Source organism: Sphaerodactylus townsendi, linkage group LG10 (assembly GCF_021028975.2).
Source record: "Sphaerodactylus townsendi isolate TG3544 linkage group LG10, MPM_Stown_v2.3, whole genome shotgun sequence".
Classification (NCBI taxonomy): Eukaryota; Metazoa; Chordata; class Lepidosauria; order Squamata; family Sphaerodactylidae; genus Sphaerodactylus; species Sphaerodactylus townsendi.
The window spans coordinates 46,771,791-46,798,131 of record NC_059434.1 but is presented as its reverse complement, the minus strand read 5'-3'; the positions used below and the strand labels follow the sequence as shown (position 1 = coordinate 46,798,131).

General features: G+C 38.6%; 1 protein-coding gene across 1 annotated transcript in view; it reads right to left on the bottom strand.

The window, feature by feature from the left end:
* Window positions 1–26,341, bottom strand: part of LRBA (LPS responsive beige-like anchor protein) — a 452,503-nt gene that overhangs the window by 295,146 nt on the left and 131,016 nt on the right. The window contains 4 exon segments of the mRNA XM_048509137.1: window positions 458–522; window positions 16,210–16,271; window positions 19,799–19,932; window positions 20,710–20,788. Coding sequence (XP_048365094.1) covers window positions 458–522; window positions 16,210–16,271; window positions 19,799–19,932; window positions 20,710–20,788 — 340 coding nt within the window.

Sequence of the window (26,341 nt, the reverse complement as noted above, 5' to 3'; positions counted from 1 at the left end):
TAATGCTTAATATAATAAAAGATTATTGATCAGACACACACTGCACTACAGTGGTCATTTGAAACTGGTTTCTCCCAGGTGGGCAAGCTAGCCAGTGATGAAAGGAGGGGAATGCGCCCAGGGAATTAGTTGCCTGCGCCCCCCCCAGCCCCTGCTCCACCCCACCCCAAAACACCCAACGCATGATGACAATGGAGGTGCCCGGGACAAGCCGCCCAGGATGTTCCCATTGCCACTACACGTCTGAAGCTAACCCAACTGCAGATTATTGCAACAGTGCAATTAAGAGTACAATATCTAATGATGTGTGGATGAAGTCCAGGAAACTTTAAGCAGCTGCATCAGATTCACAAAGTTAGTTACTGAACACAATGTGTTAATGAAACTCAAATATATGGTATCAAAATGAAAATGAAAGCTGTAGTAAATGGAAAACTAAGTGAAGTAAATAAGTTACCTTCCTTCATTGACAAGCTCAATGAAAGCAAGACCTGCATTCTTCTGAATTGAGTTCTGCCATTCCTGAAAAACAAAAAGTAACACAAATTTCAGAAATCATATAAGAATATACAAGGAAAGCAAATCAAAACCAATTAAACTAACATTAAGCTGATGATAAATTTAACATTATTGTTTCCATATTATGCAACTGTTGACTTTGGATTCAAGTCCTAGCTAGAAAGTCTGGCTAGAAATATAACTTTTGCAGTGCCAGTTTAGTCAATGCTCACCCTCCCACCAGTCCATTCAGATAAAACTATCTTTCTAGGAGAAGCTCAAATTGAGCTGTGAATACCCCTATATCATTAGCTTGGTTAGTATGGAAGCCCAGGTTTGCTACACAGGGGCAAGCAATTGAAGAATCATCTCTGAAGGTCTTTTGCCTTGAAAACCCTACAAGGCTACCATAACTCCGCTGTGACTTTATGGAACTTTCATGGTTATATAAACTTTTTCATGGAAGCACCTCCTATATTTTTGGTTGTACATAGGAAATTCAAAATATTTATCTGATTGATCTTCTGATTGTTCCATTTCAGGAATGTGCTAAGTCGTCACTCTTCATAACTCCACTTTTATAACGCTTTAAGTCAAAAACATCAAATCATAATATCTAGGAATTATTATTTATCATGCCTATATCTTATCAGTAGTCTACTGAGGTCAAGATAGCCAGCATGAGTTACCCTAGTTTTAACCACATAACCCTACTGTGAGATAGTTGAAACTACAAAGTGACATCAAATGTCAACCAATGAATTTCATCACTGAACAAGATTCTGAAGCCAGGTGTCCTTACCGCATCTACTACACCTCACAAGATCTCTTCACAAGATTCATTTCAAGTTCATAGCAACAACAACAACATTTAACTCTTGAATTATTCTTCTTTATTAAGCACTAGCTAAATGATACCTCACCCTGACCTGAATAGCTCAAGCTGGCCCTATCTCATAATATACCAGCAGTTGAGCAGGGTTGGCAGGGTTGGCTCTAGTCCAGGGGTCTACAACCTGCGGCTCTCCAGATGTTCATGGACTACATATGGCCATGCTGATGGGATTTGTAGTCCATGAACATCTGGAGTCCATGAACATCTGGAGAGCCGCAGGTTGCAGACCCCTGCTCTAGTCAGTATCTGGATGGGTGACCACCAAGGAATTCTAGAGTCACTAAGAGGCAGGCAATGGTAACCTCCACTGAACATCTATTGCCTTTAAAATACTATGGGGTTGTCATAACTTAACTGCAATTCAATAGAAAAACAGAAATGTCAACAAAATGTCTCCCTTACATTAATTCAGCAACAAAAGAAGGTGCTTCTTTTAATTAAGCTATAAACAAACAGCAGCTTTGGCAAAATTATCCTGACATACTACCAGTACCTTCCATAGTTACTATACAGATACTCTACTACAAATTAGGGCAATAATTCACACAAGAGGTTTGGAATGTTCTCTATTTCTTAAAGGTGTGCATCCTGATAACTAGATGCAATGCAAAATCTACAGGGTAAATAGAAAAAAGTTTCGTTTCAGAGTGTTTTGTTTGGAAGTTTTTCTTTTTTTCTATTTTTAGCACTAACCTGAAGCCTTATACAGCAGTACTGTATAATCATGTTTCTTTCGCAAGTTTTGTGTATACGTTTATTAATACTGCAGTTCCAAACTCGAGGAAACTGCTATTTTGTGTTTTTCTCCTGCTTGCATATCTCTCTTTTTTTTAGATTTCCTTCACAAACCCTTGGCAGCAGTAGTTCAGCAAAACATAAAGGACAATATTTTTTCTCTGAGTGATATCATACACTTGCATCAGCAAACAATGGCTTTTACCTTGAATTACATTAGCTCTAATGCTTTGAAATTTAATTATTCAAGACAAAAGTTGCCAAAACTAAAAAGAAAATACATATATCATGATTCTTTTTAGCACAACTCTGCATCATAGACAGTTATCAAAGTAGGCATTAGTCTAAACAAATTTTTATACGCCACAGGTGAACATTCCCTGAAGCATGCTTTAATCGTTGGGGGGAAATGTAATGGCCATTGTATTTCATGTTTAATTTAATATTTCATCATAGCATATATATCCTGTACTGCAGTTACACTTATGGAGCTGATTGCATTGTTATGTCAAGATCTTAGTTATTCTTCTCCCAAAGGTGCTGATAAAAAAACATGTTAAAAGCCTCAAAGTCAACCACTAATGTAGCTGCATAACTACAGAACACACTTCAGCACTTTCAAAAGGGAAGGCTGCAAGAAGAGATCGACAAAGTCAATAATTTCATACCTGCTGTAAGATGAACTTAATTGACTACCATTTCCTATGCCTACTGTCTAGAAAATTTGCTCCTAATGTACATTATCATAATGTACTTCAAATCTATAATGAAGTCAGAAAAAAACTTAAGCAGTGACAAAAAATTTAAACAGTTGCTACAATGCAAACATTCCTAAAATATTAAAAAGAATACTGCAAGGGCCCCAAGCAGCTCCAGTCACCTCTAGGTTTGTAGTATGTACGCCCCAGTCTAGGGTCTCGGAAGTCAGTTCCTGAAAACTGGAGCTTGATATTCATGGATTAAAGGTAATAAGCAAAAGAATACTACTCTGCTGATGATACAAGAGCATAAGGTCAGAACCTTAAACCTGATCATCCCAAAAGACAACAGACAGCCTGTAATTTAAAGCTGTAGTCTGTACATCTCCAGTGTCTGAACTAAGACAGATAGCAACCAGAGATAGGCCATTTTCAAGTAGTGGTACTTCACTTATGGCACACCTTTTTCACAGAATTATCTAGCTTATTGTCTCTCAGGTGCCAGGTTAAGACCATGCTATTTGACTAGACGTTTTATTATGTTTATTCTGCATTATTTTTCCTGCTACACTTGCTTTTGTATGCACACATTTTCTGTTTTTAACCTGCCTCTTATAGAGCATTTAATGCTATCATATTATCTGTTCTGCTCATTTTTATACTTTTTCTGTAACTGACTGCTGATTTTATGATACAGTATTAATGACTAAGTCATTGAATGTTTTAGAAAATTTGTTGTTAGGGATAGTTTTTAAAACTCCACTGTGATGTTTTATTAATGTTTGTCCAAGAAAGATCACCTCAAACTTGTTAACTCTAATTTTGCCACTAAGGAACTGGGAAATTGTGGAAAAGGGAGGATTGCATTAACACAGAACTAAGAAATATGGATCCGCAGGGTAACAATATATTTTAAAAAGTTGCTCATGATACAAAAATCTTATCCTCCTACAGAAAACTGCTAAAAAGTCTTCTTCAGTGTTTCTACTTGATATCATCTTTCTTCTAGGACCAGGTAAACTACAAGTGTGCTAAACAAGACAATAAGGGTCATATACACAAACTCAATGAAGTACCCTCTCAGTTCATTCTTCCTTTTGCATAATACAAACTGGGGGGAAAATGCACAAGCACCTTCTATAGTGTCCAATTCTAAGAAAATGTACTTGGATGTAATTTCCTTTAAAAGGAATGCAATTTATTTCTAAAAACAGTGATTTCAGACCAGGGTATAAATTTCAAAATCCAATTCAAAATATAACCACAATTATGATTGATTGATTGATTGATTGATCGATTGATCAATTGAATAACTTGTGACTCTCATTTACAGATGTTTAAAAAGCATTTATACAATCAATGTTAAAACCAATTCCTAAAAACATTGCACAACATTAAAATATTTAGTAATGATAACTGCCAGTGAAAATAAAAGAATAAAGTTAAAACATCTGTTAGTCACCAGTTCCATTATACCCCACTTTCTCTGCTGTAAGGGGATTCAAAGGGGCTTACAACCTCCTTTCCCTTCCTCTCCCCACAACAGTCACCTTGTGAGTAGGTGGGGCTGAAGGAGTTCTGAAGAATGGTGACTAACCCAAAGTAACCCAGCAGTAATGTAGGAATGCAGAAACAAATCTGGTTCACCATATAAGATCTCCACATTAGAGTCTACCTGCTGTCAACCACTACTCCACATGGTGCTCTAGGTATAGATTTAGGAACAGCCAGTCTAAGCCACAAGCTGAATCTTAAATGGAAGAGGGGGCTGCACTCATTTTGATAACATATACTTGGAATGTCGTGCTATTTCCTCTAGTTAAATGAATTAAGAAGTGCCTAACAAAAATTGTCTAAGAGCACTGCAGAACACATGGAGATGCAGACAATGCTTTAAGGATCCAGATCAGGCTGCAGCATACAGGGGCTTCAGTTCAACTGTGTCTTGTGAATATGGAAGTACTTCTTGTAACATGAAGGGTAGGTCTGAGATTTTCCTTGTAGAGTCAAGATTCTCCTTCTAGCTAGCTGCCTGTGGTATATCCCATGATATTCCTAAAGGTCTTCTTTCAAGCAGAAAAACTGCAGAAAAAAAGATAAGACCAACAAAGTCTTAATCTTGGTATAAGCTTTCATGCGCATACACGTTTCTTCAGGTACTGGCATCTGAGAAAGTGTGCACACTCACAAAAGTTTATACTGTACCATGAATAAAACTTTATTGGTCTCAAAGGTGCCTCTTGACTCCAACTTTTTTTCTGCTGTTTCAGACCAACATGACTACCCACCTGAAGCAGGAAAACTGGAGATGCAAGGAGAAATGACAGGAAGTCTGGAATAATCTGCTCCATAAACGGAGGCCTAGCCAGTCTTAATCTCAATTTTTAATTTATTCCAACACCAAACCTACCGATTCATGGAAAATGCCACTATCAAAGGTCTGTGATTTTTTTTGTTATATCTATGACAGAATAGCATATTCCTTTGCAACAATCAGATACAGATACACAGCGCATATTTAAACTCATCAGCTTTGATTTAATTTTTACAGGGAAAACATTTTTGAAAAATCTAAAGAGTAAGTAAGTGTGCTCTCCGTTCACTGTTTTGAGAACAGAATATGGAATCAAGTTTGCCAGGCCCAATCTCTCTCTAATCAACACAGAGGATTTGGTTTCCAACCGGAGTGATAGAAGTTTCTTTCAGTCTACCCACCTACAAGTTCTCAACAGATGATCATCATTAACTCTATATCAAGCTCCTATGTGCTGAATCTGTACAAATGTGTTCTATTAGTACATGGCCTGACTGCTTGGCAACTCCTGTACTCAAGACAAATGGCAGCTGCTGCCCTCTGAGGTCTGAAGTCAAGTCTTTAGGGAATCTCAAAGTCCAAATGGAAAAAGCAAGCCCTGTTCATTAGAGACTGCTCCAGGCTAAATCTTTCAAGGCAGCCATTATAACTATATAGTGGCTAATTATTTTTATAAGACTTTTAAACTACAGAATGTACACAGGGAGAAGTAGTAAGTACCCGTTTATTTTTATTGCATTGAAATTATATGCATATTGCTTTATGCGTTATTAAGTCCTAATAAAAATTTACATGGCATTTGTTCATGGAGGATATCAACAGCTTAGTAGCCTCATAGCTAAATGTTCTCTCACTGGAAGAAGCACTGAAAATGACATGATGGGATGTGACAGAGTCTGTATGTCCCCATGCCTCAGTGCAGTGTAGGTTGTCCAGTAGCATCAAGTTGGCCATTATAGAAAACAGGATGCTGGATCCTGGTTTGATTCCTCCATGCTATGCAAAAGGGTAAGGACCTTGGTTTGAGCCAGCAAAGCTTTTATGGTCTTATTGCAATCAGCAGTTTTTTGGCTCATTATATCAATAGACAGAAGCAAGAAAACATAAAAAAACAACATAAACAGGGGGAGGGGACACATTTTGGCAATAGATAAATATATGTTGAACTTTGAAAGTCAAACTTAAATCTCTCAAATACAAAATATTACCAGCCTTTAAAAAATCGACTGTATTAAATGTCTTTCTATGGACATTAAGCTATTGTTAGAATCATTACCTTCCAGAAGACCATTCTGAGACAACTATGACATTATTTCTTATAGAAAAAGAACATTAGAAAATAACTGTGTTAAATCGGTTAGGAATGAAAATTTAAAGAAAACAGATTGAGAATGATTTATATGAATGCATAGTGCTGAAGTTAATTACAACTAACCCAATAAAATAGTGCCTTTATTATTGTACAGCTAGTAATAGCCTTGGACACAGAAAGCAGAGCTCTTTCTGCTGTTTTTTTGCACGCTCAGTCCCACAGCACACTACATTAAGAATTAAATAAGTTGTAAATATGCCATACAGAACCAGCAGTTTTTAACTAAAAGCAGAAGACTTCCCTGCTGTTTAACCATTTGGTGTATTCCACTGTGAAAAGGCTTTCTATAAACTGGTGTTATACTGTTGAGCGGTAAATATCTGAAACTACCTTCTAATGAGAATTTAATTTCAATATTTAGAGAGAGCCTGATTCATAAAATTTTAGACAATGAAATTGAGACGCAACACCATTAATATATATATATATTAATATATATAAATATATATATATGTGCGCAAAGATTTCCTATTATCAAAGTACTGATAGACTTTCTAAATTTTAATGCTAACTTATTACTACCATTGTAAAGATGCCTTTTAAAATATTGCACTATAGCTACAATATAATTAGAATGGGAACACAAAAATTTAACGATCCTCAGGATTATGAACTACTGGTGGAAGTATACAACACTTTTAACCTTACATTTTTTGCTCTTTTATGGTGCATGCTACCAACTTCGGCCATATCTATGCTTTTCACTGATAAAGCATACAACAAACTATTGAAACCAGTACACACATAATGATACAGATATGTGAATATGAGTCATATGATTACATACATATCAAGAAAAACAGCCATGAAGTAGACTTTGGCATGCGTTAACCCTACTCATTTGAGTCTGTTAACAAAAGAGATGTAGATGCCACTGAAAAGCATCATATTTATTCTTATCTCACAAAATGATTGCAAAGTTGCTACCAAATTTACAACTAGGCATAAAAATTCAAAAACAAATACTGTGGTTATATACCATCTGGTAAACTACACAGTGTTTGTTTAACAAACAGTGGCTTCGATGAACAATAGTTTACTAAAACATTTGAAAGAAGCTACTAGAGAGCCAGTGTGGTGTAGCAGTTTACAATGGTGGACTTTGACCTTGAGAACCAGGTGGGGGCTTTCCCCACTGACAGAGTTGTACTGGTTTCTACCTAGGTTCGCCTCAGTGAATCCCCACTGCCACCGAGCTCAACATTGTTTTGTCTCAGCCCTCCTCCCTTCAGAACTGCGACATCCTTGTCGCAGTTATGAACTAAACTTTTCTGTCTGAACAAGGTCGATACCGCTTCGAAGTGGGGAAGCATCGAAACGACAACTCATCCGTTCAACCAATCACGAGCCGCTTTTGTGGCATGCGCAGAACAGGAGAGTCGTGGCGGGCAGAAAGCGCATGTAACTGTAAACTGTAAAAACTGTAAAAAAAAGAGAACGCTCCTGTTTCCCGCTGTGACACAAGCGCCAATCACGATCGAGGAGCAAAACAGGCACCAAGATGATCCCGCCCACTTAGCTCAGTTCCACGGGGCCAACTCAGTTGCTGTGGGGACAGCCTGGACTCGCCCTCCACTGAAGGGAACCGAGTCGACCTTAGCTCCCTTCTGTAGTGGGGAAAGCCCCAAGGTGTCTGTTGAGGGGAGGAGAATGGAAGACAATTGTAAGCTGCTTTGAGACTCCTTAAAGGTAGACAAAAGTGGGTTATAAAACTCCTCCACTATGTCTTTACTTCGAACAAAGAGGCAACTGACAAACCTCCTAATTTCTGCTTTATTTCTCTTGGTATGTGGCTTTTTCATGACACACTGGTATTTCATATTACGACTAAGATGATTCATAAAAGGTTCCTTATCTACATAGTTATTTCAGCACTGGCTACTGGATACAGATTACAGTGATGTGTCTGATTACAGTTTATACTGGAATTGATGAATCCAAGTTAACTTCCAAGTAATTATACAAGACACAAACTCCTCATAGTTGTGCCAATGAACTCACAGATACCTTAGAATGTCATTAGGGAAAGAAACAGGAATTTCATCTTAGGTAATACTAAATAGGTTTATGGGAATTAAGTTCTGCCAGGCATCTATTCTTTAAAAAATTATAACGCTCCATGACAAAAGAACAGCCATATTTACAATTACCATGGGAAAGCCATTGTTTGCACTGTGCACCACCCAAATGCACACATACAATAATAATACAATACAGCTACAGTATTAACACTCAAAATACGACGACACCATTTTTAATTACCAGAGTACCTCTTCACATGTACGGGTTGTCTCTCTTCACTTCAGTTGAACCTTAGCCAGCCCTTGTGTAACTGGAAGGAGGGGAAGGGCTTCCCACTTGCCTTCTCCTCAGTATGAAGCATAGCAGATCAAGTGAAAGAATGAGTGGCAAGGTGCCTGGAGGAAGGCCAGCATGGAGAAAGAGAAGTAAAACCACTACCACCACCCAACTTATTTGCTTTTTTTCCACTGGGAGGCTGCTGTAACAGTGTTCATACTCTCTTCTCTGTGGCCATCTTGCTCTCCTGCCTGGGTGCTGGGATCAGATTGCAAAGGCTGAAAAGAAGGGAAGGGAGGGTTGCTGGTGAGGATGGAGTTTTTAATTCCATTCCTGGCATAAGGTCTGCAGCTCACAGCTTACCTGTTCTCTATCCTTTCAGTAGCAGCTGTTTCAAGGTGGGTACCACATGCCAACCATAAGTATAAAGGGAAATTTGCCTACCATACTTTTCTGGAACATGAGATAAGTGACACACTGAGGAACCAGAAGATCCACAGGTGGCATGTCAGAGAGCCACATGTGGCTCCTGAGTCATGGTGTGAGTATTATTGTATTACATGAATTCTATATGTTATAAAGTCAATATGATGTGCACTGGCTGATAAAGGCAGAGTACTAGCATGTCAGAGCTCTGTGGTTAACTAATACATAATGCTGACATGCTAATGTTGCATGGATATGATCAGTGAATGCACTACACACCGTTAAATATGACCGTGAATGCTGAAAGCCCTCACGGATTTACCCATGGCACTGTCAGGTTTAGCTGATACCTGAAATTATCTGTGGATTACTTAATAATAGCTGTTCCCTTGCTTATAATTGGTGTAAGAAGTTCTCAGTTGCTATAATACTCTGGATTTTCTAGCCTTCTGCTGCCACAGCTCGCTTACATTTAGCCCCCACCCCACCCCCATATAGCCCCTTTTGCTGACTTCTCAAATTAAACAGAGGAGCTGTAAAACAGCAGGTTCTCAAATTAAAATACACTTTATTTTCAGGGGTCTCCACACTTATAGGCTGACTTCCTGTCAGGAAGAGCTCTATTTCACTGCCTAGCCCAATCAGCAGGGAGCTCACAGAATTAAGTGCCAGTTGATATTACTTTGTTTTACATTTACCACCCATGAGAATATTGTTCAAAGATCCAGTTAGAAACCCAGCATGACACCATCCTTCTGACTAGACTGCCAAACCACAGGGTGTGCTCTCTCAGCACAAAATACACCTTAAGAGGTGGGGGTTGTTTAAGTCCTAGTGTGCGGGTGAAGCAACGGATACCTTGAAGTTTAGGAGGAAAAACCCCTGCTTCTGTGTCTAAATTATGGCCTTTCATTTTTTAACATCTGCTATAAGACACATGGATTTAGAACTGCTATGTTGTTTTCCCACAAATAATCTTATTTATTGAAACATAACAATGAAATATTTATTTTCAAGAGTAATGTAATTTTCCTCTGCACATTGCTCCCTAAAATGCTTAGATTAGTGTGCATAAACGCACAATCCAGTTGCTTCCCTGTTGTGTTCAAGTGATGATGTGCGCAATTGTCACATATGGGACTTCACAGGAATAAACCACTGTACAGAAGCTTCCAAATCTCAAGCTACAGATGAAAACACATGTAGCTTTTTAGAGAAGCGGGGCCATTGTGGAAGCACCTTCACACTGTTGACTATACCCTTCCTTTTCAGGGCTGAGCTCTGCTATAGTTCTGCAAGTTTAAAGAGAAGCCAGCTGTACATGGCGCCAAGTGGCTTTCCATTATGTCACCCTTTCCCCAATCCCTGGAGATCTTTTGCATTGTAACACTTCCTTTTCTTGTTTAATGAGGTAATAAACATATGAATGCATTAAGGTTCATATAACACTTAATTTTTTAAAAAGGCAGCCACCTGAAGCATTTGGGGGGGGGGGGTAGAGACAGAAAACCACAAGAAAGCTGGATTTAAAACCACAGATTGAAAATTCACTGTGAGTACATTTCTTCTGTCTTTAAACAAAGATAAGAGCTGGGCTGGTTTTCAGAATATCCCATTGAGTTTTATGGAAGAGATGAAATAATTAACAAGACTGCGGGGGGGGGGGGGGGGGGCCAGTTCGCTTGCGAAAAACTAACTTGCTTCCCTTCTATCTACCTTGAGAAAACATGGGAATAGCTTTAGATTTCCAGTACTGATCTTCTCAGAACTTGACCCTAGATACATTTTGATTCAATTCAGCAAGACTGAATTGCAACCTGTTTAAAAAAATGTTACTACTATTTATAACCTTCACAGCCCTGCCCCAAATTTCAGGGCAGGATGTGTGATGTAAGCCAGGAACTAGCATAATAAAATAATTGCAGAATTTATATTTCTGATTGGGTATAACTATCCTCCTATGCTGAACAAACTGAGTCCTGCTGGCTATGATCCAAAGAAACTATTTAGCAACATGGATGAGAAGAATTTTTAAAAAACTCCCACAAGACAAGAATAATTTCTCAAACATTCACAGCTTATTGGAAAGCCAGAGAAACAAGCCACCATTTTAAGTTGCAACTTGATAAAAATACTGTTTGTGGTCACACACATATATATTCTTACAGAGCTTTAAACATATTGGTTTGATAACGCACTGCCAATTCCACTAATGCATTTAAAGCTTCCCTTACTCACACTGAAGCGGTTTCATTTTATGTTTTTTTGGCAACAATCAAGCTGCTAGGTTAATGTGTGAATCAGATGAAGGCAGTCTTCACTGCTATGCTTAATCACAGGCAGTTTCATAACTAACTTTTTCAGTCAGTATTCTAGCCAAACAACCTATTCTAGCCCAACAACCTATGTATTATTATTATTATTATTATTATTATTATTTAAATTTAGTATACTGCCCTATCCCCGAAGGGCTCTGTAGCTCTGCTGGCGCATATTAAAGCAGATTTCAGACCCTTGTAATATACTTAATATTTTCCATAATACCAATTAGGGTAGACAGAATAACTATTTTCTAAAATGAATAATGTATACTTTACAGTGGACCAAGAATTTTAATCTTACTTGAGGTTTTGAGTATAGGTCGTTTACCCAGATTACTTATCTAAGTAAACTGGCATGCTCTTGCTTGACAATAGGTAGCACTGACATACTGGCAAAGAAGATTTCATAGTCTTTGCCAGATGTGTCATACAATCTATCTGACTTTCTATCCAGAAGTGCCCTAAATAGAGATTCATAAGGAACAAATATTTTAGAACAGGTTTTAAAGATTGTATTTGAACTAGCAGTTAAGTCCATTGTGCAAACAAATACAACAGGCTCTAGAAAACTGCTAATGAGCTCCTTGCTGACCTGGCTGGGATGGTAAGAGCCTCAATGCTGGCAACGTTATTCCTTCCTTCTTTTTATCATCCTCCGTTGCTCCCTGGTAGTGAAGAGGCCTGGCCACATGCTCCCATCCTCCCCCAACCATTTGCTGTGTGCAGTGCTTGGCCATCCTCTGACCAGTTCCGCTGCCTTCCCCACATTCAGGACTGGCATCGCGCTGGGTGACAGAGGGGAGAAGGCCTGGTGGATGCCACTTCTAGTTGTCTCCTTTAAGCCATGGGGCACCAGAGTGACAGCTTTAAATGGCCATTGTAAGCTGGTCTGGCCCCAGGCATTTTCCCAGTTGAGGAGACCACCAGGGGGCTTTTGGGTGGGCATATGAGTGGAGCCAAGGCTTCATGCCTGAGAGAGAGCTGTATTTCTCCTGGGAGTGGGGGTGGGGGAGGAAAGCATATTGGTGACAACTGTGTTGTTAAAGCAAAGGATTGTGTGAGGTGTAGTCCAGTTGGCCCTTCTTTGCTCAAGAAACAGTGCCCTCTGGACTATATCTCCCAGTGTCCTTCGCTTTAAGAAGTGAGTCATTGGGATGACGGCTTGCCTTTAATATAGGAGGATAAGATGCTATGAAAAAAATTCAAGCATATAGCCCAACTAACAAACTGCTGAATTATTGTACTCAGAGGAAGTGAAGACTTATGCACATCTGAATCTGCAACACACAAATTCAGATAATCACTTTGAATAATTTGAAGAATGTTTTACTCCAAACCGGGTATCATCATAACTGAGATGAGAGTGATATCCCAGAACAGCATAGATATAGGTCTACATATATTATGACGTGGTTTAAAAGCAATATCAAGCTGTGGATTTCACTTTTTGGGCTAGTTTAATTACTGGACAGGAAGCCAGGCCAGACTAGAAGGTGCTTCTAGTTTCAGTGTACTGTATGCATTTCTGATAAATGGGGAAAGAATAGATGACCTGGCAGAAGGCTCAGACAATAACATGTGATTTACAGGACATAAATGCAGCTACTATAAGATTTATCTGACAGCCCTCTATGATAGTGGACTGTTGAGTATCCAATGGAATGATTTCTAGTCTGGAAAGCCTACTACTGAGTAGCCATACACATTATTTATTTATTAGATGTTTTGGGTTGAAACCTTTTTTAAATGATGCACTTCACGATGCTCAGTCATAAATTTAGCTTTAAACTCTGGAGGGGAGGTAGTGTTATTGGAATGTATGTCAGACTGAATTAGGATGAGCAACACAATGCTTTTATAAAGTGGCCTTGAATGCAGCGTTGATTCTTTCAAAAATGATATTAATGTCAAATGAGCAGGAACAGTTTTCAGTTAATATTAAACACATGAGTTTTTTTTAAATGTTGCAACAGATTTATATAAAGGTTTCAGAATTCAAAGGCAATTAAACACTGCTTCACAATGAACTCTAGGATTCTTTAGTATATAAGCTGTTAGGTATAGTAGATGAGCCAAGTTAAAATAATTAGAAGTTTGTACACACCAGGGGAAAGAGCTACAATACTGCTAATATTTCCCACCCCACCCCCCCGCCAAAGTATTCTTGCAAGACTCCCAACAGAAGTTACTTTTTAAAAAGAATTTTTTTGTTTTTTGGTCTGGAAAAGGATATGTCAGTCAAACCCAAATAATCTGCTGAAATAAGGAATACTTTTAATGGAGCATAATACCTCATTAGGTGCACTTCACAAAAGATATTAATCAAAGCAGTGCTATAATTTAACATGTCAGGCAAATTCATAAAGTTTTAAATCACAGTTGCAGATGCTTACTTGCAACTATATTGTATTATTTATGTGATTAAAAACTAGTTTTTGACCTGATCTTTCGATCTTTGGCACTCTATCCTCTCCATCTCGTCTTAAAAAATTAATTAAAATTTTAGCAAGAGGGTCACTTCACTTTCCTCCCTATCTTGGTCCCACAAAAAGAAAAAAAATCAATCAAACTCAACCCCATCTCCTCCCAGTATCTGTAAAATGTCGAGATGAAATTCAATTTCATATCTCTCAAGCTTTCATGTAGCAACAGACAGTTTACCTCTTAAGAAAATAAATCACTTTTGTGATTGCCATACTGACCTTTTTGAATCAGGAAAATTCAATGTGAAAAATGTAATTATCACCCTAGCTCAAATCTGCATATATCTGGAGCTAATTTTGCTTCATTTTTTTACACTACATTTCACATTGCAAAATATATTGCAAAATATTATAACCAGTCTTGGTCTCAAACAATGCTACTAGTTCTGTTTCTTTCACCAGCGTTTTTCAACTATTTCACACAGAACAATACCTCTTATTGCTACCAATTCAACTAAGCCAGTGCCATATTCTGTGTTTGAATAGATTACCATTAAACAGCAATGTGACATGTATGACAAATAGGCACATTAGAGTATGTCATTTACTCCACTTTAGATCGCATCAGCACCTACACTGTCCAGTGGAGAAAATCCTGGTACATGCAATTCATGACATATACTTTGAGGTGCCTTGGAACAGGGAAAAAAAACCTAACATTAGACCAAAACAAAAAAATCCCTTTAGCCATTAGAACTATCCAAATGTTTGAATATCCTAAGGACTTCAAGAAATACATGTGTGTTTCCTTAAATGGCAAAACAAATAAATAACAATACTGTTTTGAAAAGCCAAGAGCTACAACTGAGATGGAAAACATTTGATTTTTTGGTGTTAAGAAAAACTAAAAATGTATATAAGCTCTTTGGAAGAAGAAGCAATGTGAACATGGTTCTTATTAGACGCTTTTAATAAGAAGCCTGCTAGAAACATAAATGGTCTTCACTAGTTCATTGTAAAAATCCATTAGGTGTAATCTCCAGAAGTAATTGTTCTTATTGCACTTTATTTTCAATGCCAGTTATTGATTTTTCACACCTTCTATGATTCTTTCATTTGTATTCATGAAATGTCCATCAGCAGAGTCTAAGTACATTTGGCAATATAGGCACTAAAACGAATAAATCGATGTAAAAAAACATTAATTTTGCATTATCCTTATTCGTCAGGCAAGTAAACCATAAGAGCTTTAAATGAAGGTCAAAGGTTTTGAAATGGGTCAAAACCCTTGACCTCTAGACCAATAACCTTCCCATTAAAAAAGGCTATTTTAAAGTTTTAAGTAGGGGAATTTACTACCAGGAAGGTATCATTTTTAAAGGCCAAAAAGAAAAGTTCAATAGAAACCTCCTATATAATTATAATGGGGGAAAAATAGATGAGTAAAGTGTAGCTATTTGATCTACTACACACTATTATTTGTTGACAACTCTAATTCTTGAGATTAGTTTTTCTGTTAATCAAAGTGAAGTTTAACATTCAGTTTTTCAGAATAACAAGTGATTGTGTTTCAAAAATCAAGAAAAAAACGAAATAGCTTGGAATCGTAGTTCACTTTTTTACAGTATTTGTCGAACACAGCATCTGTCAAACACAATTAGTATGGAACATTATGTATTTTAAAGACTGCTTTACTAATACAAAGGGACAAACTCTATTAATCCCTATGTACTAAAAAAACTAGACAATTCTATGTTAAATATTAGTTGAATTTACCAACTAAAAATAAACTTAGATTGTAACATTTGTGCTCCTGTTATGGAAATATTGTAAAGGATCAAGTAAACAATTAGATTATAGCTTTCTATATCAGCTGATATATCATGTGAGAAAGGATGCAGTTTTCATAAAATATTCATCTTCAGCTGATGAATTAGAATGTACCAATGGGTCTAATGCCAGTCTAAGACTAGTTCCATCACCAGTAATACATTGTGCTATTTGGTTTCCTGAAAAGAATGGGGGAAATGTGGAGAAGAATAAGAGAAGGAGACAGATAAACAGACAGACATGGTAAAAAATTAATAGAGGGTCACACACACTGTAGGCTGATGTTAAGTCCAAATTGAAGAGTACAACTCTAACGCATCAGAGCAATAAACTTGTGTTACACAACTATTTTCATGATTTTGGCAATACCAATTCACTTTCCACTCAGTTGTAACCCACCTGAGAACAAAGAAGCATGACCAGTTCCACAACTGAACTACTAGATTTCATGCATACAAGACCTATAAAAAAGAGAAAAGAAAGTTTAATATATATATATATATAGAGAGAGAGAGAGTGTGTGTGTGTGTGTCCAGTATATGTTGCCATTCTTACATTTAATTCGAAATGAAAATTCTACTTGAGGTCCAGTTTAAACTGCAGCACAATTGTCTGATTAGTATGATTTTCATAAACAAAAGGAGAAACTATATAGTGTCATTGAGTGCTAGCATCCAAATACGAATATATCAGTATAAAATGTGCTTAGACACCAGTTTCATTGCTGTCATGCAGAATTTTGATATAAAATGATGCCTTGGAGCTATTTAACTGAGATTACATAAATATTTGTGTTCCAAGTTAATAAAAGCATACATAGCATATGGTATATTGATTTATAGTACTTACATTTCTTCACCTTGAAGTGGGTTGATCATTATATATGCACAGAAGGGAAATGGCTCTATGACCTTTGCTTTCTCCATTGAGCTCTCCCCCTTCAGCCCTCCAGCTATCAATCAAGTTTCCATTTTGTTTCATGGCAGCAGACATCCCAAACACTCTTATTAGTACTTTGACCCTTGACCCTCACCTAAGCTGGGGGGGAGTGCAAGCAGTAGCCTATTATATATTTGTGGTTAGTTTATAAACTAATTTGGCTATTATTAGCAATTCACACTTCATGCCAATATTCCTTGTATAATATAAAAAGGTGCTATCATGACCTAAATATGTATATGAAGGGAGCCTTTTCATGGATCTTTTTCAGATTATTTAATTATTTTAAAAAACCAAGGGAAATTTGCCAATCCAGGAACTGTAAACATTCAGTGAATCAGAAAAAAATCAAGTCAGAGCTGACACTTTATGAACAAGCAGTCACAACAACGTACTTCCCACTGTGAGCACACCTGAATACCAAAACTGAAAATAACTTTACACAATATAAAATAATTTCATTATCTGTACCACCATAATTCACAAGAATGCACTTTTTCAGTGTTATGCGTTAAAAAATTCACCTGTGTGTCAGTCATTTGTCCTTAAAATGTCAAGGATATATACAAAATATTGTTTCAAGAATCTTAAATACATCTTCACTCATGTCACACACTGCCCCCACTGGCAGTTGTGATATGGTCTTGAGGAGCACTAATATCAAGGCATAGAATCATAGAGTTGGAAGGGGCATACAGGCCATCTAGTCCAGTCCCTCGCTCAATGGAAGTTCCCGATGATTAATAGAAACTGAACATGAAAGTGAAAAATGGACATCATAACTGGTAACAAAAGTCAGTGCTGAGAGAGATGAGGCATGAGAATAATTATGCCAAAAGCTACCATCCAGAAGGGAAAAAAACTTTTAAATTTAATTGGCTATTTCACAAATAATTTCTGCTTCAAGAACAAGTAATTACATTAATGTTAAATAATTTCTGCTTCTGTACTTCAGGTCTGCCTAAGACAGACCACCATCTGCCCGCTTTGTTGTGAGTCAAGTCTCTTTCAAAATCAATCTCAGATGTTCAAAGGTACTGAGTATTTCCTGATCTCCTGCTTCTCTTCTCTACAAACTGCTTTTCCCTCTCATGTATTTCTATACAACAAATTGCTGCCTCCTAAGCTTTTACATGTAGTTTTCCGCAATTCTTTCAGTCAGCAAAATACTGGAGAAAAATTGGTCTCAATCTCTACAGTATCGAAACTATAATGTTGCTCCAACTGAATACATGTGGCTGCTTCAACCAGTATATCTTGATCATCTAGAAATTCTGCTGCCTGAAAAGCAGTGCTAACACATTTGTACTGTTTAAAATCAGAACAATCATATCTCATCAGGTGCTGGGAGATATTTTTGTTTTTAAAAAAGAATTAAGCTGTGTACATATCACAGTTGACATCAAAGAATAGTAGACATGTATTGATGTATTTACTAAATATTTATATCATGCCTTTCCCTCCCTGAGCCCAAGGCAGATAGTCTAATCTAATCTAATAGCATATTCCTGGCATTAGCAAGAATGAGATGATCTAACCAAAGACAATACTATGCAGACCTACCTAGGAATAATCCTTAATTGATGTAATGGCACTTACTTCCAAGTATACATGCAAAAACTCATTAATGTGATTGTAGTATATCATCCTTGCTAATGGCATAAACCTAATGTTAGATTGTGAATGACATTCACAAATGGTAGCAATTTGTGAACTAAATCCAGTAGTAAATAGATAGTATCAGACTCAGGCTGATTCCGCATGGGCCAAAAACAGCGGTGTGAAAATGGTGTAAAAGGGTTTAAAACAGTGTAAAAGAGTTTATACCATTTTCACACTGCTGTTTTTGGCCCATGCGGAACCAGCCTCAGAGAGCTGATCATAATTTCTATAATTTCTTCTATAATTTATATATTTCAACATGTACTGTATTAAGACAAGGGAGCCTGTTGGATCAGACCAGAGTCCATCTAGTCCAGCACTCTGCTACTTGCAGTGGCACACCTTTGGGAGCTCGCATGTAGGATGTGAAAGCAATGGCCTTCTGCTGCTGCTGTTCCCGAGCACATGGTCTGCTAAGGCATTTGCAATCTACACATCAAATGCTACTAGTAATGCTGTCAAACAAAGCTTCCTCCCAAGAAAATCTGCAGCTTATAGAAGGATCTATCTTAGAAACAAGAGTTTGGTAGGCCAATCTAGACCTTTCTGGCAGGTGGGGACTGTGCTGCTGGAGCACCACCCTGTCACCTCCAAAGGGCTTCTCCATGGCCTTTGAAGCTCCCCTCACCACCACAAAAAAGGCAAGGACCAACTGGTTAAAATCCCTTAGAGGAGATAATGGACGTATGCTACAAAAAACCCATGATGTACGTCCAAGTCCGGCTCTGTTGGTGCATGAGGAGACAAATTCCTTGTGTGTCCAATCACACTTGGCCAATAAAGATTCTATTCTATTCTATTCTATTCTATTCTATTCTATTCTATTCTATTCTATTCTATTCTATTCTATTCTATGAGGTCTGGAAGCTGTGGAGAGACTTTTTAATGATTTGGTTTTTTAAAAAAAACCCCAAAATTTCAGTTCGCCCACCAGCATTCCAAAAGCTAATAAAGCCAACTCCCAAGAGATAGAAGGGGAGGAGGAGAGAGTTGTTGAACTGGTGGTAAAATTAGTACAGTTCCTTAAAGTTTGCACAAATTCTGGAACTGGATGACGGAAGTAACTTATGAGAAGGGCCAAGGCATCAAAGGCTGCAAGGCTGAGAAAGCAGAAAGGGATTCAAAGGCTGGTTGTGAGGACAGGGACTTTTCAGGACCTCCATTCCCAGAGCAGGAACAAAGAGTTATTTTGATCAAAACCATATCACTTACAAAATAATCCTATGATTAGAACTTTAACACAACAATAATAGCAGTGCTCTCACTTGATTTAAAGATTACTTAAACGTTTCACCCTGTCTAAAAGTAATATAAGAACTGATATTAGGGCCAAACTTTGTTCATATTTTTAAATATTAAAATTCTTAAGCTAAAAATGGAAACTTACTTGTACCTTCTATCAGTAGCTCTTGCCCATGGCTACCCAAAAGAGTACGAGAAAGAAAAGGAGCAAAATCCACAAATATCTCCCTCAGAAGTGGGGCAGCCTTTTCCAAAGCATGTTCAAGTCTCTCTGTAATGCTAAAAGATGTATATGGTTAAATAGGAGACTGGCTGAAGGATCTAAAATTCTGCAAGGTGAAAAACTGTGAAAGTATAAAATGCAGGAATCATAATAATAATAATTATTTATTGGATTTGGTATACCGCTCAACCCCCAAACAGCTCTGGCCCAAACCCAGAGACACATGTCACTGGGATCTGTTTCTTTTTAGTGTCAGAAGCAGTTATGATTTAAAACCTCCAGGTAGAACCCAGAGATTTCCTGAAATTACAACTGAGCTCCAGCATAGGCAGAGCTACCATGAAGTGGGGGGGGGACGCCCCAGGCGCAGGCATGGGGGGCGGAGAATCACTTCCCCCAACTCTACCCTCAGGCTGCCTCAGGCCAACTCCACGGCCCACAGCAGCCCCCACGGACCAGAGAAGACTGCTCTTTTAGCTTTAAAAAGGGGAGGCGTGTTTTGGGGTGGCGGGGGGGGGGAGTTGCCTTTTTGCCCTGGGCGCCATTTCCCCTTCCTATAGCACTGAGCTCCAGACAACAGAGAACAAATGGCTACTTTGGAGGGTGGGTTCTATGCCCTTATACTCGGCTTGATCTCCCCTTCCTAAACGCCACCCTCTCCAGGCTCCAACCCTTCCAAAACCCCAGAGCTGGCAACCCTGGAAGCAGTGTTAGATGTCCTAAGCTTTCTTCCGGGATGAAATCAAATAGCACAATACAGTTAGGTGAATTTTAATCATTTTTTTTTAAATAAGCAAGTTATAGATATTGTGCAAAGCTATTTTAAATGTTACCTCATATTTGAAGCAGAATCCTCAGGCACAGAAGAAACTGTTGGAACAGAAGGCAACTTTGAATTGGACGATCCACTACCTTGAGAAGAGAAAAAATTAAAACACTTGCATTCCATATAAGCAGATGTTTATAATAACCATTTTCCTGCTATCTTGGGGCCCCAACCTCTACACTTTTGGATCTGTGACTAGTCCTCTTGTCCTCCATCTTAGGAAAGCCTTGCCAACCCTGGCCTAAAGAGCAGGATATTATAAAGTTAGGTGTGTCCCAATCCGAGAGTTTATATATGAGAAAAAAACAAGCAAGACTAGCCAGGAAAAAGGCAAGGGAGAATCACAGAGTACAATGGCCAGCTAACTCAATGGTGGAAGAGCAGTTTCTCTCCTTTGCTTGACTTTCCTGTGTGACTTTGAGTTTTGCAACAATTGTTGACAAGATCTGTAATGGTACTTAAGATGGTTCTCATATCAAGAGTTTTCTTTTGCTGAAAGTCTGAGTACTTTTTTTGTTTTCCAGCCCAACATAGACCATCTACCAGACTTCTATATTATCGTCAAAAATGTGTCAAGTATCTCTTGCCCTGAGCTAGTACAATAAAGTCAGCCTTACACACCAATGCGCCAGGAATGACATTCAGATTGTGACCTTTCCTCTAGAGCTAAATCACATAAACAAATACCTGTTATTGCACATGCACTCTCTATTTTAGCTGTATGTTCTAAAGGTGCATCTCCTGTGTAAATGTGGGAGACACTATATATCTCATATTTCTATCCTTACAAAAGCCACCAAGTGTTTAAAATGTAGCAGCATAAAACATACCAGATAAAATTACATTATAAATCCATTTAAATCACTCATCCCCTACATCATTAAAATGATTTTAAAAGAGTTAAAAACAGAGCTAAACTACATACAAAATATTAAAACATTGGAGGGATCATAGAGGGATCATAGAATGCCAAACAAAGCAAAAAAGTCTTTACCTGCTGGCTGAAGAAGGGTTAAATTAATCTTCCTGGGGAGAGAGTTCCAGACCAAGAACACCCTCTCCAGGGTTGCCAACTGCTTGATCTCAGAAGGCAGAGGCACCCAAAGCAGGACATCCAAAGATGACCATAATGGTCCAGAGGGTTGAGCAGGGATTAGTCATACCTGTCTATTCCCTTATGATCCTGCCCGACCATAACAGTCTTCTTCAGAGGCCTCCACCACTTCTAGAGAAGGTCATCCTAGGTCCATGGTGGTGAACCTATGGCACTCCAGATGTTCATGGACTACAATTCCCATCAGCCCCCTGCCACCATGGCCAATTAGCCATGCTGGCAGGGGCTGATGGGAATTGTAGACCATGAACATCTGGAGTGCCATGGGTTCGCCGCCACTATCCTAGGTCATCCAAAAAATACTTCCTAGGGGAAAATCACCCTTGCAATGTACCAAAAGGATACAAGAAAAGCCCTGCCAGATCAGAGCAGAGAGGCCAACCAGTTACCTGTCTCGCACAGAGGCCAACGAGTTACTCTGGATGACCAGCAACAGGGGAAAGAGGCTGATCTCTTCCCCTAATGTTGCCTTCTGGCACTGGTATTCAGAGGTTTACTGCCTTTGAAAGTGGAGATTCACTTATAACCTATCCTTCTGTATACTCCACTGTATACTCCACAAATCTGTATACTCCACTTTTACAATTGTGGCCATCACTATATGCTCTGGCAGCAATCTCCATCTGTAATCACTTGTTTAGTAAAGAAGTATACCTTTTTGTCTGTCCTGTATCTACTGCTCATCGACTTCACTGGGTGCACCGCAGTTCTAATATTTTGAGAGAGGGAGAAACAGCCCTCTATCTGTTCTCTAACTCATGCATAATTTTATAAACTTTTATCATGCCCCCCTCCTTAGTCATCTTTTCCCAAAACTGTAGAGTCCCAGAATCTTTAGACTTTCCCCATACAAATGGTGCTCCAACACCTTAATCATTTCAATAATCTTCTTCCATACTTTTTCCAGCTCTGTAATGTTATTTCAGATCAAACTGCACACAGTATTCACAGTGACCCAACTGTCAAGTAGGGCCACAACATAGATCTTTAGAAGAGCACTGTCATATTGTCTTTTTTCAATTCCTGTCCAAATAATCCCCAGCAAAGAGTTTGCTTTTTCACCACTGCAGGACACCAGGTTAACATTTCATTGGGCTATCCACCGCTACTCTAAGATCTCTTTCTTATTTAGTCTTAGCAAGTTCAGACCCCACGAGCACACACTTTAAGTTGGGATGTTTTGTTCCATTATGTATCACCTTACAAGCTAAAAGCATAATTATCAACAACTTTTTACTCAGGTCTGTACAAACATATATACCGCATACAGATTTATATACACTATACAACTCACAAACACACATGCAAACAAAGAGTAAACACTACAAAACAAAAAAAGTCTCCTTTATTCTGTGAAGGAACTGCCCAGAAGATAAGTAGAACAACTAAGATGGCTCACTTTGCCAAAAGGTCAGCCATAAACGTCATTCTTATAAGGCGAAGCGGAAGGAAGAAACCACTTTGTCACCTTGCTTCCCTCCCCACCCCCCAAATAATCAGAAAAACTTACTTCATAGAAGAATGAAATTTGCAGTTTACTCAGGAATAACATACATTAGAGTAACAGAATTAGGAATTTATAAAACTGAACTATTCAGCAACTCTGGTTTGATTTTTTTAAAGTTTCTTCTATAGCTTCTCCCCCCCCCACACACACACACACAAAATTGCCTTTAAAAATATGTGGGATGGAAGTGTTTTTTCCAACCATGTGCAAAAAACCCAAGATGAAAAGATTTGTACAGCCATAGAATCAAAATGATGTAGAATATCAATATGATTAAGGCTGTTAAAGCTTCCAACTGGAATGTAGTAGTGGATGGATATGAGTTGCTCAAGAAAGACTGAAAGGAGGATTTGTATTTGGATCACATCTAAAATTCCAGCATCAGCGAGGCCAGAACATCACAACTGACCATGTCAAATGCTGCAGTGAGATCTAACAATACCCACAGCCCTGACCTGCCTTTGTCAAGATGCATTTGAAGCTCGTGTGTGATAGCAACCAGCATGGTCCCTGTCCCATGGCCAGGACAGAAGCCTTGACTGGAAGGGGTCCAAAACCAATGCATCCTCCAGAAATTCCTGCAGCTGTTACACAACTATTCTCTCAACACCCTTACCTAGAAATGACAGATTCGAAACTGGGCAGTGGCTTGCCGGATCCTTGGGATCTAATGGTGGCTTCTTCAAGAGTGGCCATAATACTGCCTCCTTTAACACCCCCCCCCCAAAGGCTCCCTGTGACCTATCATTTTTGAGAATCAGTTGTCATAAGCACAATAAAATACAAAACTAAATATAGTTCTGATATGAAGAATGAAAACTACACAGTAGCATTATGAAAGGACTAATATGTCCATCGGTTTCGTAAACAACGTTAAAAGTATATTCCATTCACTTTAGGATTTGCATTACAATTTTAACAGGTCACAAGTAGACAAAGCAATGTACAGCACAAGAAAGCAAAAACAAATCCTTCAAAGTTTATTACTATACAATTTGGGGGTAATATTTGGCTAAAAATTCATATTCAGACCTGACCAAATATTTTCAGCATTTGTTTTCAAAGTATGTGTAAGACAGATACAATCACAGAGAACAGGCACCCACAGAGAACAGGCACCCAACAGGCCTGAGCTGTGGAGGCTTATCTGGGCAATTCAGTTTAGCCTGTACACTCCCACACATGCCAGCTGGGTGACCTTGGGCTAGTCACAGCTTCTTGGAGCTCTCTCAGCCCCACCTACCTCACAGGGTGTTTGTTGTGAGGGGGAAGGGAAAGGAGATTGTAAGCCCCTTTGAGTAGCCTACAGGAGAGAAAGGGGGAATATAAATCCAGAAAAAAAAATCCAAAAAAACTGTTTTAATGAGTTTTCTTGCTTTTAAACAACTTTGGATTATTGGATTATTTGGATTATTTGGATTATTATTTTAAACAACTTTGGAAATTGGAAAAACTACGGCTCAGGAAAGCACCGGCCGTGAAAGCCTTCGACAAAACTTTGGATTATTTTGGACATAGAAGGCTGCAATAGTAAGTTATTTGTAATATGAACTCTTGCAGTACGACTTTTGGACTGAGCATATGATTGCCAGCTTCTGCTTGGGAAATACTTGTGTCAGGCACAACAACTGGCCCCGTACCTCTCCCGTACAGACTTAACCACAATCATCTATGCAACGGTCCCCTCCAGGCTTGACTATTCTAACTCTCTGGACGCTGGCCTGCCTGCGTGATCTGGAAGCTAAAACTCGTGCAACATATGGCAGATAGACTCCTTACGGGGGTGTCTAGCCAGGACCAAATTTCTCTGGTCCTATACCACCTTCATTGGCTGCCGGTCGAGTTCCAGGTCATGTTCAAGGTGCTGGTTTTAACCTTTAAGGCTATAAGCGGTTTTGGGCCTGCGTACTAAAGGGACCTCATTACCCCATATTGCCCCAGTAGGACCCTCCGATCTTCAGAGGAGTTCCTATTAGAGGTCCCTGGGCCAAAACACGTCCAGCTGGCCTCTACTAGGGCCAGGGCTTTTACAGTCCTGCCCCCGCCCCCGGTGGAACAGGCTCCCTAAAGAGACCAGGGGCCTGCGATACTTAACAAGTATTTGCAGGGCCTGCAAAAACGGACCTGTTCCACCAGGTATTTGGGCTCCATGTCCCTGCCTCCAATGGGCTCAGGTGGGGAGGGTGTTTTATCGCCATCTGAGAGTTTTAAATATTATATAGTAGGTTTTAATTACTGTGTTATATCTTAAATGCTGTATGTTGCCCTGAGCCTTCTGGGGGAGGGTGACTAATAAATGAAAAAATTAAAATTAAAAGCAGTCATTTTCTCTATCACTAGAAATCAGCTGTAATCTTAGACAATATCCAGCCTCCATCTGGAGGTTGGCAATCCTAACTAAGCAACAAAAACATTCTTGTTCCCCCTAGTTAGCTGGGAAACTCAGTTTATTCCAGTTGAAAAAATTAAAGGTATTTTTGGTTATTGTTAGATACAGCGTACAATTGCTTAAATCAAATTTGTCCATATGACACTTAAATCTAAACAGCAAAATGGCACAATTGTTTAGCAAATAGAGTCTACACAGTGTCCCCCACACACTGCAAGTCTTTAATATCATCAGAATAATGTCTCAGTAACGTCAACTGAGTGACACTGAAACATTTAAAACTTTGGTGTGCTTCAAATATAGGTAAAGTAGCTGTACTGGCTATAATTAAGGTGAATACAAGGAAATGAAAGTGCAAACTAAAAATCCACATATGGATTTTCCAGGAGAATATTTACCACCACTGGATCATGCATCATTGCAAAAGTCCCTTTTTAAATACTGACATAACATTTTAATTATATTCCTCGGGGCAAATAGTCCAAAAGCACCCCTGTAGAGCAAAACATTTCCCAAGAAACTACAATCCAAGGAAAAGATTTATTTCAGCTCAGAAATGCTCAAAGCCCCCCAAATGCCATATTATTCTGTCAGTAACTTCAAAGAACCATTTCATGTAAATGTTCTTT